At 38.3% G+C, this 18624-nt stretch overlaps 1 protein-coding gene across 3 annotated transcripts; it reads right to left on the reverse strand.

Annotated features, from left to right (window-relative positions):
* Positions 1–2935: 2935 nt before the first annotated feature.
* LOC103449033 (protein HUA2-LIKE 2-like) lies at positions 2936–17215 on the reverse strand. 3 transcript variants are annotated; one of them, XM_008388308.4, is made up of 16 exons: positions 16786–17210; positions 16220–16296; positions 11496–13589; positions 10778–11237; positions 10325–10433; positions 10097–10209; positions 9741–9928; positions 9182–9659; positions 8654–9086; positions 8377–8556; positions 5777–5862; positions 5579–5655; positions 5415–5476; positions 4704–4822; positions 3611–3778; positions 2936–3502 (listed from the first exon to the last, which is right to left on the reverse strand). In XM_008388308.4, the coding sequence occupies exons 1-16, from the start codon at positions 16906–16908 to the stop codon at positions 3470–3472; spliced, it is 4800 nt and encodes a 1599-aa protein (XP_008386530.1). In that variant the 5' UTR covers positions 16909–17210; the 3' UTR covers positions 2936–3469. The 3 variants fall into 3 exon arrangements, with proteins under 3 accessions (XP_008386530.1, XP_028945030.1, XP_028945032.1); XM_029089197.2 differs by lacking the exons at positions 2936–3502; positions 3611–3778; positions 4704–4822; ... (1 more) ...; positions 5579–5655; positions 5777–5862 and adding exons at positions 7597–8054; positions 8155–8210 and having other exon boundaries at positions 16786–17215; XM_029089199.2 differs by lacking the exons at positions 2936–3502; positions 3611–3778; positions 4704–4822; ... (2 more) ...; positions 5777–5862; positions 16786–17210 and adding exons at positions 7597–8054; positions 8155–8210; positions 16050–16116 and having other exon boundaries at positions 16220–16287.
* Between the last annotated feature and the right edge of the window lie 1409 nt (positions 17216–18624).

Consider the following 18624-nt stretch of genomic DNA (forward strand, 5'->3'; position numbering starts at 1 on the left):
AAAGCGACAGAAGGGATCGCCATGGGATCAATTAGGAGGCTAACTAATCTGATTCTTGATTTTTTAAGTATCAGATCAAAACGAATTTTAATGTAGAACTCAAAGTTTGTTTTTTGATTTAAAGGATTAGTAAATAGAAGGGGAGTTGCGAATTAAAACAGTCATGATACTTAAGTTTTCGTAAACCCTGGTCAAGAATCGATTGATTCTAGCACCCATCCCATGTAAGCAAACACGTCATACACATAGGTTGAGGGGCAACTCTTTTATATCACTAAGACATATGATCGGATAATATACCACCCAACTACAGTTGGACTGATTCTTTCATGCCACCTATAAAATATCAATGCACGAGTGCTACCCAAGTCCTTCTTCCATAATATGATAATTAGGAGACGCTCACGTGGGAAGGATGAAGGGGGCTTCAGAACCATTGTACAAAAACCAATGAGAATGTTTTTGCTTCCACAAAGTCTTAATAAAAATCCAACTTGTCGGATGAAGAAACGAAGGAAGAGCGCAAGTACATTATCAGCATTGGATATTTTCCGACCAAACAGACCAGATTCACAATTCCATTCTGCACACTTGATGGAACAACTATTATTTTTCATCTGGATAGTTCTGGATACTAAGAGTGAGCATTGGAGCAACGGAAATGTTGCTCCTTTGTAACCGAAATGTCACGAGTTCGAGTTGTGAAAACAACCGCTTTGCAAAGTAAGGGTAAGGTTGCGTATAACCTCTAAAAAATAATGGGTTTGTGGGTCAATTTTATTGTTTCATTGTATTACATTGGCTCCGTAAGCGTAAGAAGCTCTCTTTATATTACAAACTATACAACTAATATCTAATACCCTTAACTACATGTTCCCACCTCACTTGACAACATTTAATGTGAGGAGTAATTAACATTGACAATTGCCATGTCCATGTTGACAGACAACAACTTCTTTTATTGACAATAGCAACTCTTGTTGACACGTCCCCTCGAGTTGGTGCATAGATGTCGTGAATGCCCAACTTGCTCAATGAGCTGTGAAATATTGTACTTGTGACTGCTTTGGTGAGCATGTCTGCTAATTGATCTTCAAATTTACGAATGGAACTTCAATGAGTCTTGCCTCAAGTTTTTCTTTAATAAAATGTCTATCCACCTCCACATGTTTAGTTCGATCATGTTGAATCGGTATGTAAGCAATGTCAATCGGAGCCTTGTTGTCACAATGTAGACGCATAACATGCTTGGGCCTAAATCCCAAACTCTCAGTAAGTTCCTCACCCAAAGCAGTTCACATACTCTATGTGCCATGCTCTAGTATTCTGCTTCAGCACTTGATATAGCAACGACCTTTTGTTTCTTACTACCCAAGAGACTAGATTTCCACCAACAATAACAAAGTATCCTGATGTTGATCGTCTGTTAGTTACATCACCAGCCTAATCAGCATCAGTGTAGCCTTTAACGTCTAGATGATCATGTTTTGAAAACATTAATCATTTCCCATGAGCTGACTTTAAATATCTCAAGATACAGTTTACAGCATCCATGTGTGTTTCGCTTGGTGCATGCATAAACTGGCTCACCATGCTAACTGCATATGCTATATCTAGTCTAGTATGTGCAAGATATATTAGTTTACCAACAAGTCGCTGATATCTCTCTTTGTTGGTAGGTATCTGATTAGGATATTCACAAGTTTGTGATTCAACTCAATTGGGGTATCTACTGGTTTGCATGATAGCATCCCGGTTTCCGTCAAAATATCAAGAACATATTTCCGTTGTGATAGAAATATTCCTTGTTGTGAGCGGGCCACATCAATGCCCAAGAAATACTTTAAGGCACCGAGATCTTTCATCTCAAATTCACTTGCTAGATACTTTTGCAGTGCTGGCTTCTCTTTTGAATCATTTCCTATAACCACCATGTCATCCACATATACAATAAGAGCAATGATTTTATATTTCTTATGCTTTAAGAAAAGAGTATGATCTGAGTTGCTTTGCTTGTATCTAAAGATTTTCATCGATTTGGTAAATTTCACAAACCAAGCTCTTGGTGATTGTTTTAAACCATACAACGACTTTTTTAGTTTACAAACGTTGTTGGTCTGATTGGGATCCAGCTTGCATCCTGGGGGAAGCTCCATGTAAACTTCTTCTTCTAAATCTCCATGCAGGAAAGCATTTTTGACATCAAATTGTTGTAAAGGCCAGTCAAGGTTTGCTGCTAGGGATAAGAGTACACGAATAATGCTGATCTTAGCTACAAGGCAAAAGTCTCTTCGTAGTCAATGTCGTATGTTTGCGTGTAGCCTTTTGCCACTAATCTTGCTTTGTATCGCTCAATAGTGCCATCTGCATTGAATTTTACATTGTATATCCACTTGCAACCAATTGCTCTCTTCCCCTTGGGTAGGTTAGTTAACTCCCAAGTAGAATTTTTCTGGAGTGCTTCCATTTCTTCATTCATTGCACGAGTCCCCCTAGGATCATTCATAGCATCCTCTACACTACAAGGAATAGATACAGTGGATAATTGATTTACAAATGCCTCACATGATGTAGATAGCCTATGGAAAGACACATGGTTAGCAATTGGGTATTTAACCTTGGCTCTAGGATCAAGATCATACAACTGTTTAGGAATCCCTCAAGATTTTCGAGGGGGAAGTTGATATTTAGTGGACTCAATTTGACTTGACTCAGGTATGATCTCATCAGAAATAGAACTTCATCATCACTAGCCATTGTATAGGCTTAAGATCAGTGAAGTTGAAATAAAAGATGAAACTGATATGGGAAAAAATGAAGAATAATTTGCTTATGATGGTAATCGAGATATGACTTTGGCGAAAGCTTTTTCTGGTTTTGAGGTTCAAGAGTCAGTCATGATCGACTGCCCCGATACCATCTCAGAAATAATGGGTTTGTGGGTCAATTTTCTTGTTTCATTGTATTACATTGGCTCCGTAAGCGTAAGGAGCTCTTTATATTACAAACTATACATCTAATATCTAATACCCTTAACTACATGTTCCCACCTCACTTGACAACATTTAATGTGAGGAGTAATTACTGCCATGTCCATGTTGACAGACAGCAGCTTCTTTTGTTGACAATAGCAGCTCCAGCAGCTCTTGTTGACATAAGCCTCGCAAAACGGAGAGCCTTGTTGGCTTGGTGTTGCCCTTTATAGTTCTGGATACTGCTGATTCCATATGCTTTCTACATAAATGTGGATTACAGGAAAGAATAAACAGAAACGTGACTCCATTAAATCACCGATAAGTACTAAAAGAGAAGGGTTCCCATCGAAAACAAAAAACAGAGAATGGTTACACAGACGGGAATGGGGAGAACTAGCGAAGACACCGGGAGGAAAGATAACGAACAGGGAAGAGAGACACTAAGAACTCCTATGCTCTTTCACTGTTGTCTGAAGATGAACTGCCTGATAACATCACGCCTCCCCTAGCGCTTTCTTGATATCGGCCTGTGCCAAAGATAAGTTTTAAGCCATGATCAGAGTAATGCTTCTCTGTGAATACACAGAGAGAGAGAGAGAGAGAGAGAGAGAGAGAGAGAGAGAGAGAGAGAGTACCTCAATGCTCAAGGGGGAGGTGGTTGGGGCGTACCGTTCAATGACATGGCCATCCTTGTCAACTAAGAACTTGGTGAAGTTCCACTTTATACTATTCCCCAGAAATCCAGATTTACTTGCTTTGAGGAATTTGTACACAGGTTCTGTATCCGGCCCATTGACACGTACCTACATACAGAAAGGAGTACGGAATTTATTTTGAACAGCCAGATTTAGTTTACAAATCGCGCCACAGAACTAAAGATCTTAAAATAAGATACACTGCTCAGTGCTCAGACAGCAATCAACTGGATTAACACTCGTTATGGAGATAGCATAAGATAAGATAAGAGTATCTTAAACTGATGTGAGACATCAACAGTCAATTTCCGCTGCTTTCTCCTGGATGTAGGGCAAGCCAAATTTAAAACCAGTAACAGTTCCTCTGGTTAATAAATAAATATTTAATCGATTAGCTTGTTTGATTTCATGGTTTGTTTCCTGTCAATGGTTGTACTTTACTTTTGCACTCAGCTTGAAGCGCATCATCTTAGGAATTGAGAAGTGAAAGGTTTCCGAGTTCCACAGAAAAAGAAAATTGTTTCAGAAGTCGTGACCTCGAAGGGTGGCAAGGTTTGTTGTTTGTTTTCTAAAACATGTTGTAGTGGGGAAGGAACCCCATAATCTCGTGAGTAGAGGGTAGCATTAGGCTTAGCCAGCCCCTGCAGCCCTGCCTACGAATTATGTGAATAGGCCAAATTTACTTGGGATTTCCTTTTCTCAGAAATCAAAACAAACGAGGATTGGTATCCAGCAAGAGTAAGAGAATTCTATATCAGTATCAAGTTGTTGATCATGCCTTCCTCGAAAAGCTGTTTGAGAGAAAACGTTCTCTAACAGCTCGGGATAAATAGGCAGAAGGTAGCACTGAGCAGTATTTTTCTGTCCAGAATTTCAACATGGAAGAGAGATTAATGGCAAAATCCATGAGCCGCTAATAATATCACATCAGTAATCGTCTTTTTTCAAAGCTCAGAACAGTACAAGCACCTTATACGGTTAAGATAATCTGATTGATTAGCAGATAGTAATGGGGTAAAAGTTACTCGGTTACCTTCTTGAATATTGGATATTCAGCCTTGTATCTTGTACATGCAAATTGTTCAGCATCCTGACTTGTCCCGGGCTCTTGCTTTAGAAACTGATTGCACGGAAATGCCAAGATCTCAAAACCTGCAATCACTCATGTCCAAACCAAATCAAAAGACAAAACTAAACAAATATTCGCTCGAAGTCTTAACGGGCAAATGGCATCACCTAAACTTAGAAGTACAAGGGTAGCATGGCGAGGGATAAATCACACGAACAATTTCAATACACGGATTTCTACAAGAACTTGGAAACCAGCAACACAAACAAAATATAACATTTGGTTTACAAAACAGAAATAAAACCCAGAACTTCATTCAAGAATTAAAGCTACGTCCCAGAAACTCAATTCTAAAATGATACAACAACAACAAAGCTTCCACCAAGTGGGGCCGGCTGTATGAATCCTAGAACGCCACTGCACTCGGTTTTGCGCTCAATTCTAAAATGACAATCCCAACAATTTCGATAAACGGATTTCGCACCAGTAGTTGGAAATTAGCAATGAAATCATAACATTTGGTTTATGGAAAATGAAACAAAACAGAGTTTTTAAATGGGACAATATCATTTATTATTTAACCATAACTCAAACTCAATTCTGAATAACAAGTTCATACATATAGAGCTGCAGCAGTGAAAAAAGTAATTAAAAAGGAAAGAAAAAAAAATTAACCTTTCTCTTTGCATTTGCTGTAAATCTCAGTCAACTGGGTATAATTCGTATCAGTAAACCCACTGAAGAACAAAAATACAAGAATTAATCAATAGAAATTAAACCAAATTTAAAATTAAAAAAAAAAAAAAAAAAGTGAAGGAAAAAAGTGGAAGAAGAAGAACCATTTGGAAGCAACGTTGACGACGAGGACGACCTTCCCCTTGTAAACGCCGAGGTCCACCTCCTTCCCTCTGCTATCCTGCCACCACCACCCAGAGAAAATTCAGAAAGAACACAAAAAACCAAACTTTATCAAGATTTTCTGAACCAAATGACAGACTTGGAGAAGAAAAGCCATCATTTTGAGATGGGTTTTCTACCTTCACTGTGAATTCATGGATGGATTGTTCAGAGACAGATTGGAAGCCACCCATTTTCCCTGTTTCTCCCTCTAGACTCCCTGTTTCTCTCTCTAGCTGACTTTTACAAGGAAAAACAATAAACTGAGAAACTGTGGGAGGAAGGAGGAGGAGGAAAGGGTTGGACAGTTGCCTTATTTGTCATCAATCAATCCCATGGCAGGCAAGAGTTTCAAAAGTTTCTTAATTTAGAGGCAATTGGGTTTAAAATTTTCAGTTTCCAGTTTCTTGTTGGGTGATGAATCATTGAGGAGTCTGTTTGCTGGTCCAGCCAGTAATGTGTTGTTGTCTTTCTACAATTCCAGTTCCAACCGGTTTTCTCTACGGGTCAACTCCTACTCATGTCATGAGTGTAATACAGCGTTTTCGGTTATTTAAAACCATTTACGGCTCGTTTTAACTGTTTTTTTTCGTAAGAATTGTCTTGGCTGGTAATATTTTTTAAGTTCTTCGATGATTAGGTACTGGTTTAGTACTGAGGTTCTTTAATAAAAATTAGATATAAAAAAAAGTTTAGCTTAAAAAGGTATTTGGTAAATACTTAAAAATAGTTTATTTTCACAGTTTCAGGTGAAAAAAAAAAGTTGAAAACGTGAAGCAGCAAAAATGAGCTTATTCTCACAGCACATCAGAAACAGTTTTTTTCCACAGTACATCAATACCAAACCAATCCTAGAATTAGTCAAGGGCATCCCAAAGGCTTCCTAGGCCCAAGGACTAAACTATTAGGAAAATTGAATTTTTTTTTTAAATGTTGAATTTTATTAAAAATTGGGCAACTATACAAAACTAAATTTAGATTACATGTCAATGAAATATCAATTATTAAAGACACATAATCAAATATCGACGACATACTAAAAACCAATAATTTCAACAATTGAAATTTTAAAAATGATATGATGAAAATATTTAGAAAATGTTTATATTAGTTACAAGCATTTTTAAATTTTATTTTGTCTAAAGCATTCAGAAACGTTAACCCTTCCCCAAGAAATAGAAAACCCTTATTTTGAAACCAGTTTGGTATCTTATATTTGTATATCTACCCAACAAAGAACTAGTCTTTTTCTTCTTTTTTAAAGACAAACAGGGCATGAGACCGAAAAAATGAAAAACAGCTCATGTACCTTGGTGAGGGTCACGCTTTGAACAAAGCAATTGAGAAATAAAGCCGCATTCACTTGCATGATTGAGATTCTCAACAACTTCCCTCGTCAATCACACCAAAAATTGTTAATTAAGACCTTGTTTGGAAATGTTTTTAAAATGATTGAAAGCATTTTAAAAAAAATGCTTTGGAGTTCCAAAGTACTTGAAGTATTTCCTACAAAAAACATCAATTATGTACTTCTCATAAGAAGCTTCAAGTGCTTTTTTTCATGTTTACGAACGATTGGTTCTAAAAATATTTTCACCAAAAACGCTTTTAGTAATTTAAAAAAAACAATCAAATGAACCCTAAACTATACTCTAAATTGTGAACCTGGTGCAAACTTGGGGTGATGGGGGAGGTTTTCGAACCGGACTAGGATTCTCCGACTTCCTCTTTACATTCCCTTCCATCCCCTCCCCTCACATTCTCTATTTTGTCTTTCTTATAAAAACGTAATATAAGATATTAACATGACTTAACCGTAACCGTTCAAATAGGAAGGGAGGAAAGGAGAGGAAAAAAAAAAGGGAAGAGAACCCTACTCCTTTCGAACCCGGGTGCCATGAGCTTAAATGAAGGCTCCAACCGCAAAGGCAATCAACCACATGCAAACATACAAAGTTACTTCAAGGTTTCAAATTGTTGCATCATCTTGGTACTTGTATAAAAAGAAAAATCGAGCACATAAAAGTTGCTCCGAACCGACGAGTTTCTGTTAACAAATGTCACAAAATTCCTACGAAAGGGCTTTCAATAACTAAATTACTCTAAACATTTTGAGATAAAATTGGCTAAAAAAAAAAGAGGAAAGAAATGATACAATGCCAACCCTAAGAGTTAGTCACTGACGGCCTCTCATCAATTCAATCGTCTCTGCAAATGACCGTCTTCCCTGATCTGCGTTTGCAGGAGGAAGGATGATAGAATTACATATGTACAAGACCGAAAGCATTATATTCCAACGCTCGGTCTTCGGTGCCTTGTAGCCTCCTCCTCTTTCTAAACGTCTGTGCCTCGCGGCGTCAAGATGACCGACGCTCTTGAATAAGCGGGGCAGGAGCAAGATCAAAAATGGATCATTACCTAAAATTCATGAACCGTTATAGAATTAGCAAGAGTGTTTAGTGTTAACTAACAACTATTAGAAAAGGGTAAATTAAAGCACATTGTAGCTGCAACACACCAGTCCTGACGACAACTTGCTACATTTCGATCATCTTGGCCGCCAATAGCTTGGACCTGAAGCATAAACAAGAGTCGCTTAGCCAACGATTTTAATGTCCCTATATATTATAATGGAAATCCAAAACACCAATTTTTCCCAGCCTAAAACAGATGAACACGAATATATTAGGGGATAATTTTCTCCAGGCACAAAGCGAGTTATTACAGAAAATTCACACACCTCTGCCTGTGACGGGTATGGGACCTTCAAAAGGTGGTCTAAAGGGCATAGAGTCTCTGTGGCTCATCGAGCGGGGAGGATATCTCCAACCTTGGCCAGGTCCTCTTGTTGTTTCACATGGAGGGCCAGAATATGGGTCAGTTCCATAAGAAGTTTTGCCTTTATCAGGATATCGAGGACCTATTGCAAAAAGAGGGCCAACAATTCTGAAATCAAAATATTGCAATTAAATACAAAGCGTTGCTATCATAAAATTATTTGTACTCTAAAATCTTACCTGAAAAAGAATGTGAATGAAATCTCCAGCTATCGCGGGGCTCATACGGGCCAGGTTTCATTCTTTCATGGTTATTGTAACAGTTTTCCCTGTCCCCATAGTCAAATCTGTTGTGATGATAAGGAGGCGGAGCCTCACGTCGAGGCTTTACCTGTTGGTCTCCTTGAACATATGAGAACTGACTGGATGGTGGAGCACGAGGTGGTAGTAAAGGGTAACCTTTATTCTGGAAGGTATCACCATCAGAGTGCGGCACATTTCTATCTGAATATGTAGGAAAACTACTATAAGAGCACGATGTAGAATCAGGCATCTGTTTCTGATGATCTCTGCATTCAGAGGCACAATAATGCATGGCATCGGGAATTGTTTGGTTGACTCTTGGTGCATTCAACTGCTGAGGTGGAGGTTGAACTCTGTTGTCACGCACATTCTGCAAATGCACATCCAAAAGTTAGAAGAAAAGCAATATCATGACAATTTTTATACAGATTTAAAGAAAACAAGAGAAGTATGGCAAATACGCACATGTGTAACAGTGTAGGACTTTGAATCAACACCAATCATATAGGCATCGGGCAGAGCGCATGGATGATGGATCACATGAGGTGGAGGCAGTGGTGGTGGAGGCGGAGGAGAAGATGGTAGTGGAGGAGATGACGGTGGCACATCTCGAGGTAGTGGAGGGGCAAGGGACGGTTGATAATTCTGTTCAAACTGATTATGTGAAGCCTGCACACCATTGGCTCCAGTAACACCACAAGATGAACTCATGTTAACATCACAAGAAGGTGCCACATCCTCCATTTCAAGCTCTCCATCCACATCTTCCAAGATATGCCTATGTCTTTCAGTGGCAGGTGTGGTTTCTTCTTGTTCTTCATGGGCCTGAGGATTGTGCTCAGGAGTGACAGCCTCAAAACTTTCCCCATCAGAATCACATCCATCATCTTCATCCTTGAGCATGCGGGGCATACAAAGTCCCGGAAGTTGAAAACTTGAATTGCTGTAGCAAAAAAAGAACTCAATAAACAATTTGATATGAGAATCTGAGAAAATCTAGTAGTAAGGTCCAGCCAATTCAAACCTTCCATATTCGTCAACAAGCATACCCTCCATTTCTCTAAGAGGATCATCCAAAGACCTTTCCGTTCTCGCGGAGCGCCTGCCATATGCACCAGAAGAAGAAGACACACCATGAGTATCTAGTTCTCGCATATGGCGATGAATTATGGACTCTGGAACAATCCTTCTCTCTGACCAAAGTTTCAAAACCTTATACAAAAGAAGAGAAACAGGCAAGGCATTTAGCACAACGCATATGACATTGTAAGGTCCGAAATTTACGGAGTATTAAGCAATAATGAAGAGTGGGATGCTATTACAACATGCTATGAATGGGCAACAAAAAAAAAAGACCCTAAGGAAAAGTACTTGGCTTACCTTTAAACATTGTCTACGATTTTCATGTGCAGAACTTCCAGGAGGAGCAGCAGCTGACAATAACCGTGGCAGGATTGCTTGGATTGCAGAAGGGTACATACCACAGCCATCACCTATTTTTCAAAATCAATATCAAGACAACGAAATCCAACACATAGTATATTTGTAATTCCCTTAATTCTATTTGTGCGAGAGGATTAGCTCTGATAAACAACATAGATGTATTACCCTTCAACCCTCGGGTGCATTGAGCAATTGAATCCACCAGGAAGAATAAGTCTACCCTCCGGTGTAAGCTTGACTCAGTTTCCAAATAATGGGCAAGAATCTCCAATACCTGAGTTTTAAAGAAGAGAAATTATAAAAGGATGCATATTTTTCCTCCGCCAATATTTCAACATTATTTTAAGTACAACAAGAAATAGCAAAAAGAAGTTTTATGTATCCTCTACAACTACAAGGAGTGATGTTCCTGGTCTCCATCTAATCATCAAGAAAGCATTCATATACAACTACAATGACGAGTTATTACCGGTCTCCACTTAGTTATCATGAAAGCATTCATATATCTAAAATGTTTTACAAAAATTTGGCATAGAAAATTGAACTTAAAAAAGAAAGCCCGGAGGGGAAATAAGGTACAATTTTTTGAACCTACGTTAGAGATTAGATTTCACCTACCTTAGCAGCTACACCAAGCTTTCCACAGTCCATAGCAACACGAGTTGCTCGACCAATGCTCTCCTTGGTCCTTGTCAATGTTCCAAGCATTGTCTCAAATGATAAGAGGGTTGCATGTACTTCTGCATACCTGCCCACAGATTTTGGTCTTTGACTGACAACTGATTCAGACTTTCCGTCCTCACCAAGTATAGTAGATGCAGTTCTCTTGTTCTGCAAATCACCATCTGGACTACAACTGCCATTGTTCTGAAGAATATTACTACTATCTGAAGTTGACGTGTGACAGCCTGAGGTATTGGGAGGTGATGCATGTGCGAGAGAATCTCCTCCATCTGTTAGAGATGGACATGACTGGATACCAGAGGCATTTTTTTCACCCAAGTATTCATTTGGATAGGAAATTGAACTTGGATCATTCCCTGTTTTTTTATTTTCAACCTCTTTCACCACATCAAACCTAAGACAAAGAAATACAGAGCAATAGAGATTAAGAAAAGTACTTGCCTAAAAGTCCATCAGGTAAAGACACTGAGTGCAAAAATCAGTACCAAAACACCTCTATAATAATGGAAGGAAAAAAAAAGAATATACAAATTTAGAAACAAGGCATTAACTTACAAAATAGGAAAAGGTGGAGGGGACTCGTGAAATATGAACAAGAAACAATGAACTATCAAATTCTATGGCAAAACTATACTACTGAACAAAAGCTTACATGTCATTGATTTCTCTAGCATCTTGAACACGGGGTTCCAAAGCCTCAACTTTCTCACTGCAGCCCTCTCCACCATAATGAAGTGGACTAGCCTCGTTGAAAGGTGAAACTTCAGAAATATCATGGATGGTGCCTGATACAGGAGGATTTATGCTCTTCAAAGTATGCTCCGAAGTATCACATTCAATATCAGGATTTTCTGCTTCACAGTGGCTCAATTCATCTTTGTCTTTGCTTTTGTCCTTCGTAGGCAACTCATCAATTGAACTTTCAATATGCCGAATACCAGCCTCTCCTCTGTCCATATTAGGCGATAAATGCCCTGGACTTCCCATAATGTGACAACCAGAAGCACCACCACCAAGATCTTTACCAGCAACATGGTATCCAAAATCTGGTGATTCATCAATAGAACATTCATGATTTTGGGTGTTCGGACTCTCATTTTTTTTATCAGCAACCACTTCCACAACCGATTTAGCATTTTCCTCCAAGACTACAGGATTTAAACTGGTAGAGAATCCAGAAGCATCAACCCCTGAAGCTTTATTGCCCAAAGAGTCTTCACTCTGCAGTACCAATCCAGTCCCTGTATTACTTTCTACAGTAATAGCAGGGCATGTACTTGTGAAAGAAAGATGACAACCAACAGTAGACGTCTTGGCAACTGAAGATTCATAATTACATCTATCATCTTCAGCAACATTAGCTGACATGGCTTCTAGAGCGCGATGAAGACGCTTAGATGGAGGTAAAACAGCTTCGCCATCAACTGAGCAACTAAATGATTGGTCTTTCTTGGTGTTCCATAGCTGAGGTTCGTTTCCCAAAATGTGAGTGCAACCTCCGGAAGGTGAAATATTATCCAAAACTTCATTTACCACAGATAAGTCCCTATCAGAAGGACAATTTTCCTCACAATTTGATGATGTGCTGACTGGCCCCAGTGGATTGAGTACAACTTCCTTCTGACTTTCTTCAGTGTGTGCAAAGCTATCTACTTCCTCGTGAGCAGAACATGGTTTGCCCATTCGCACCCTGGCTCGTTTCACTAATGGTAGGTGCTCATCTCCATCTTCCTTGGAGGAATTTCCATTCATCTTCCCACAATCATTCTGCATAGTTTGATTACTACTTTGTTTTACCTCCAAAATTGTTTCCTTGTCCACCATAGCAATAGGGTCAGCTGCATCATTAGAAATTCGTTTTCTGTTTGGCTTCCTTTTCTTCTTGATAACAACTGCCTTTATTTGGAGATCAAGTGCTTTGACCAACTCAGCATCGCCATCCAAGAATTTGGCAACAGCCTCTGAGTGTTCACCTTTACAACCAGAATCAATAGCACTGCCTTCATTTAGACTAAATGTGTCAGAATCAACTGTCACAACTTCAGAACCATTATATTCAATACAACCATTTGAAACAAAAGCAGCTGAATTCACATCATCACACTCAGAGGCATCAGGTGATTTCCGTATTCGTTTATTCCTTCTTAGACATCTATCCCGAACTACGTTACCAGATACTTCCCCAGCATTCTTGTCATCATCATCACATGACATTCTTGAGTTGCGTACTCTACGTGATTCCATCCTGGATGAATGTCTTGACCTACGAGCTGGTGCTTCCTTTTTCAGTGAGACACAACTCCGTGATCGCAAGTCTCTTGATCTCTTTCTTGAAGAGTAGGTCACTGGAAGAGGTGTTTCAGTAACCATTGCTGTTGCAGCAGGTTCCTTGATTAAGGCTTCCTTATCGTGCATAGCATCTACTTGTTCAGTTGCTGAAGCGTCCTGTACAGAAACACTTGGCTCATTTCTATTTGTTGACTGTGAAGATTTAGAATGTGAATCCAGAATTGCTTCAGGAGCTTCTGACTGATCCTTTGCACACAAGTTCGACAAAGAGTCCACTGTGTTCCTTCCATTTGCAGTGGATTTGAAGTCATCAACTTGGTCCGCTTTCTTCATTTTATCATAAATATCAATAATCTCTTGGACTGCACGAACAAAATCAGCTCCGTGACGCTTGCCCAGAAGAGACTGTTTCTTCTCATCGGTAAATGCCTCGACGTCTGCAGGGTGGCAGAACGCTCTGCATAACAAAAACACTCAATAGAATAAGACAAACAGCAAGCTAATACCAAATCAGACTCATAGTGCACAGATACAGAATCAGTTGGATTAGTTAGGTCAACATCAACACAATCAAAAGGGCATGTGATGCAACATATATTGATATATATTGGTGAGCAACCTTATATTAACCAAGAATGTACTAGTTTATGATATTCATATTTCATTATTGATTGATTTAGCATTTATTAAGCCTCACAATTTCCATGTTTTTAAGATAATTTCCATCATTCCCATAATCTTTACCGGTATTCCCTTTTGTATGTAACCAGAGCATATGGAGTTCTCAGGATCCACAACTTTAAAGGCCAGAATCTGAGCTTACAATCATTCACCCACAATTCACAAAGCCCTCTGGGATGAAAAAAAATGCACACACGCACATAAATGCAAGGATACTCCTGTGTACATCCACATGAACAATACAAGTAAAGGGAAAGAAGAGATACTATCCTAGTGTATCAAATATAATTATATGCAACAAGTAGATAAATTAACTCATCCTTCATCATCAAAGGCTATGGAAACATATTTACACAAGTCTTGCATGTTACGACACAATTAAGATAGGAACAAATACACCCGGTATCAAACATGCTTTACAATTTATTACCAGAAGTCCAAGAGTGAACCCTGGATAGAGTATATTACATTCCAGTCTTACCCAAAAGGAACAGCATTCATCACTAACATCTCCCGTAGCTCAACCCACCCAAGTTAAATGCCTATAAACATATATATAGGGAAATATCGTCTTTCCAGAATGTCCAGCATGTTTGCTGCTAGATTGTCAACAGGGACCGATCAGGTTGTTACTTGATTGTGCAGTTCAGATTAAAAGTCTTGCAACATAGGATATTTGACAAGAGAACATTACCCTATATATGATATAAATTAAAATAGAAATTCTTCCTCCTTTCAAAAGCTTCACCTCAAAGCAAGGAGAGAAAAAAAAACAGTAAGGTCCCAAACAAATCCTCACTTATCGCTCTAACAATGGGTACAGAAAATCACACCCACCTTACATCATTCAGTGCCAAACAATAAAATTTACTACAGATTTAAAAACCAATCAGAAACTAACAAGCATTCATTATGGAAAACATCTTGCCCTATTACCATCATAATGTAATAATTACTAGCAGATTTGTTATGTTATTTTTATTTCAAAGGCAGATTTTTCCAAGCATAATTCAAAGGTGTGGACAGCAATTTCAAGTGTGGTCATTGTAACTGCTATTCAGCCAATTCTACATGCATATTTCTACATTTGTGGAAAAATAGGAAACAGAATGAAATATTCTCAGTGGGAGAACTAAATCCAGGAAAGTAGATTACACAGTATTTACATGTATCAAAACAGTAGATGCAACATATACTGGAGTCCATCCAATAAAATATCACAATCAAATCTAGAATTCAACTCACGGCCTCAAACTATGCTACTCAAAACTGACAAGATATACCGTAACCCACAATATCAGTAAACAATAGTCCTCCAAAAGCTTTGTTTTCCCCAATGTGGGACTATTGAGTAAAGGTTTCTATCCTTGGAGGGTGAATATGAAACTTTCTCATTTTAGTCCAATATTTGCAAGTTTTACCAACTATTTGTATCATTAGACATAGGGTATAAAAGACAAAGAGACTAGTAAGATTCAGAAACTCTTCAACTTACGGGTGACTAAACCAGTATAAGCAACCCATCTTTGAATTTTGGCATAACAATAAAACCTCAGATCGTGAATTAAACCAACCACTAAATCCATCCCATTTCTATCGATATATGTTAAATAATTCTTATTTTAAGGTTTAATTATGATATGAAACCAATTAAATAAACCAACTGAAAACAAGAGAGAGAAACTACATGCTAAAGAAAGTAAGAGAAAAAATTCGAATCAACTAAACCACTTTACTATAATGCGTCAGCTTAATTAAATAATTAATTATACTCTCATCTTTTGCAGAACATTGTTGGTGCATTCAAAGGAATGACGAATTAAAAGTTACTTATTGACCTTGTCACTGTACCTATCCAAATGACCATGTTTTATCCTGACTTAATGGAATAGGATAAGGTCCATAACTAATAACAATAAATCCCAAGTAACGAACAGGTTTTGGCTGTTATTACACACCATTTTCTAGTGCCATCGCTTTTCAGTCAGAGGCAGTCTACAGAAAAATTTCCACAACTAGAGTCTAGTACACCATCTTCACGTACTACTAATTAAACAAGGAGGACCAAAATGAAGGACAGGCACAATAACAGTGGTAGTGATTTTAAATTCACCAAATACATATATACAGTCTAGTCTAGCAACACAAGTTAGGATACCAAGTACCAATTTTAAAAGACAAGAACGATGTAATCAGCTTCATTCTTAAAAACACAGTACAAACATAGTAATCATACCTTACTCAAACAACATGACATCATATTATCATAAAGTACAAAGTTAACTTCCATCAGTAAGTCTGATCTGAAAGGAAAGTCATAACCAATCAATTATAGACTTGCACAACAGTGGAAACCACCACCATTGATGTTAGTTAAAGTTAATCAAGAAAGCATTAAGGACTTACATCTGTTGGGTTCCAAAGAAGAAGACTAGTACTTTCTTCCAATCAGCAGAGTAGCCCCACTTCTCCGGTTCACTTACCTGCAATCAGAAACTAAATTGATAAGCATTCGCACTGAACATAAACACAGACACCATTTTCTGCATTCCCATTTGGATTCACGGAAAGCAAGTCCGGTGACCAAAGCATGCGAAGAATCAAAACCAATGCAAAGGCTACACTTTCATAGCCACTGTGCAGAAGAATCACAATTATATATATAGGATGAAGGGAGCTTCCAACTCCGAATACCAAAAATAAAGAAAAATAACAAAATCCCAAACAATAGAATTGCCAAACCGAAATATTTACTCAATGAAATTAAACATAGAAATTGAAACTGAAATTTTCAGATCCAGAAAGAAAACCACCCATCCAAGAAGTATTCAACACAGTATCAAACTAACTAAGCTTGCAAAAAGCACAAAAACGCTAACCAGAGCATATTCCTCTACTGGGTAGTCGCCTTACCTCGGCATATGGCATAAATAAAGCGAGAAATAGTTCAATTTTTTTGGAAAAAGACTTACGGTAGCCGGCCAAGCAGGGAAGCCTTTGACTTTAGCAAGAACAAGATCGCCGACCTTCCATTGGCGGCGAGCAGCGGCGGCCTGAGCGGCCTTGCTAGCTCCTTTCCTCCGGCTGGGCGCCATTGAAGAACTACCGCACGCCGCTCCAATCTAATCGGGAAACCGCTATTTGAACTGAAATGAACACACGACGAACTCCGGGACGGCGGCGTGCCGCAAGCGCCCAACGAATTGAACAATCTGGCACTTCGCGGAAAATCTCCGGCGGAGATTCGCAGGCATTGAAGCACGAAGATCGATCGGCAACAGAGAGATAGAGGGAGTGACTCAGTCGAAACCCTAATTCTAGAGAGAGAGAGGGTCGGGGAGGGAGGGAGGGGGAGGAGAGAGAAACAGTATGATAGAAGAAAAGAGTTTTTATGTGGAAGAAGGGCAAACAGAGAGATGATGAGTTGGTTAGGCGAAGGGGTGACTAACGTGCGCATGGGGTGCGTAGTGTAAGTTTTGTTTTGGGCCTAGTGGTGGAGTGTGCTAACGTACGCTGGGGGTATAAGATTTCGGGTATCGCAAGGGCACTGACGTGCGAATAACACGTGACCCACCGACTGACAAATCAGTTCAGTCATATCCGATATCCGAAATCCAGCAGGCCATGCTTCCAAGTGTTCTGTTGGAAATGGGCCGACCCGAATATGTATGCATAGAAGGCCCAATACATATTTTTCTTTAAAACAAGTATTCTATTTTTATTTTACGATGAAGCCCACGCATTATGTGTGTAGATATTAAAAAAAATTATTTTTTTTCTTTATGATGACATATGTGTGAGGTTTGAGAAAAGAAACAGCAAAATTATTTTTTTTCTTTTTAAAAATGGGGACAACTGGTGGTAAGTTACGGTTATCGACCTCTTCCAGAGGCTGGGAAGACTCACAAAGACATTTCAGCCTCCTCCCAGTCACAAGTGTAGCTTCCACACCAGCAGCGAGTTTCGAACACGAAACCTCCAGTTTTTAGTTTTAAGGAAGCCTATTAATCTGTCATTTATCATTGGGTCATCAGCTAGTGGTTAAAAGAAATAGCAAAATTAGATTGTGTGAAATTGTATTACTGCTCATAATTTTATTTTGATGAAAAAAACTAAATTGTTATAAATAAGCAAAAATTAGATAAATAACATTTGTTAAGAGCGAGAGCGAATCAGATGTAATATATCACACTGTTTTGTTTATTAACTATAGAAAGATTGCAGGAAAAAGAGAAATTGGAGAATGCAAAAAATATTATGACTTGTCTTTCTTTTCTTATTGCTTTTGTATTGTATGTTTTGAGCACTAGTAGTGCTCTATTTGCTCTATTTATAAAGCAACTACCATGAAAATTTACAAAAACTTCACTATTTAGCATATGAATATTTACTGTATACATGTGAGCAAATATTCTCACTGATTACAACACTCCCCCTTGGATACCCACATATCAATATCAGTTACCTCGTTAAAACATTGCTTGGAAAAACCCAGTAGAAAAAAAAATCATACCGAAAGAAAAAAAGTACAACTTTACTATAATTCTAAGTTAATGAGGAAACGAAGTAAGAAGAACAAGAACAAAGAGAAGGAGGGAGAGGAGAGAATATATGGGTATTTTCTCACAGCTATTGGTGACTATTTTGTCACCTATATTTGAATAAATGAGAAAAGAATAAACGCAAGTGAACAAGAGTATGCGCAGAAAAGAAAAATAAGCGTATAAAAATCATTTTCTTCATTTTTTTAATTTTGTTTTTAAGAAATCATATATTTTCCAAAAAAAGAAAAAAAGAATGTAAAGTAATTG

The sequence above is a fragment of the Malus domestica genome, chromosome 11 (genome assembly GCF_042453785.1).
Source record: "Malus domestica chromosome 11, GDT2T_hap1".
NCBI lineage: Eukaryota > Viridiplantae > Streptophyta > Magnoliopsida > Rosales > Rosaceae > Malus > Malus domestica.

What these genes read in the sequence shown, in the direction of transcription:
- LOC103449033 (XM_008388308.4), bottom strand. Translation starts at nt 16,908, where the DNA reads ATGGCGCCCAGCCGGAGGAAAGGAGCTAGCAAGGCCGCTCAGGCCGCC. An exon ending in TCATTCACATTCTTTTTCAG is followed by an intron (nt 8,557 to 8,653) that starts GTAAGATTTTAG and finishes TTTTTGCAATAG; the next exon opens with GTCCTCGATATCCTGATAAA. An exon ending in CCTCCCCCTTGAGCATTGAG is followed by an intron (nt 3,503 to 3,610) that starts GTACTCTCTCTC and finishes TCTTTGGCACAG; the next exon opens with GCCGATATCAAGAAAGCGCT.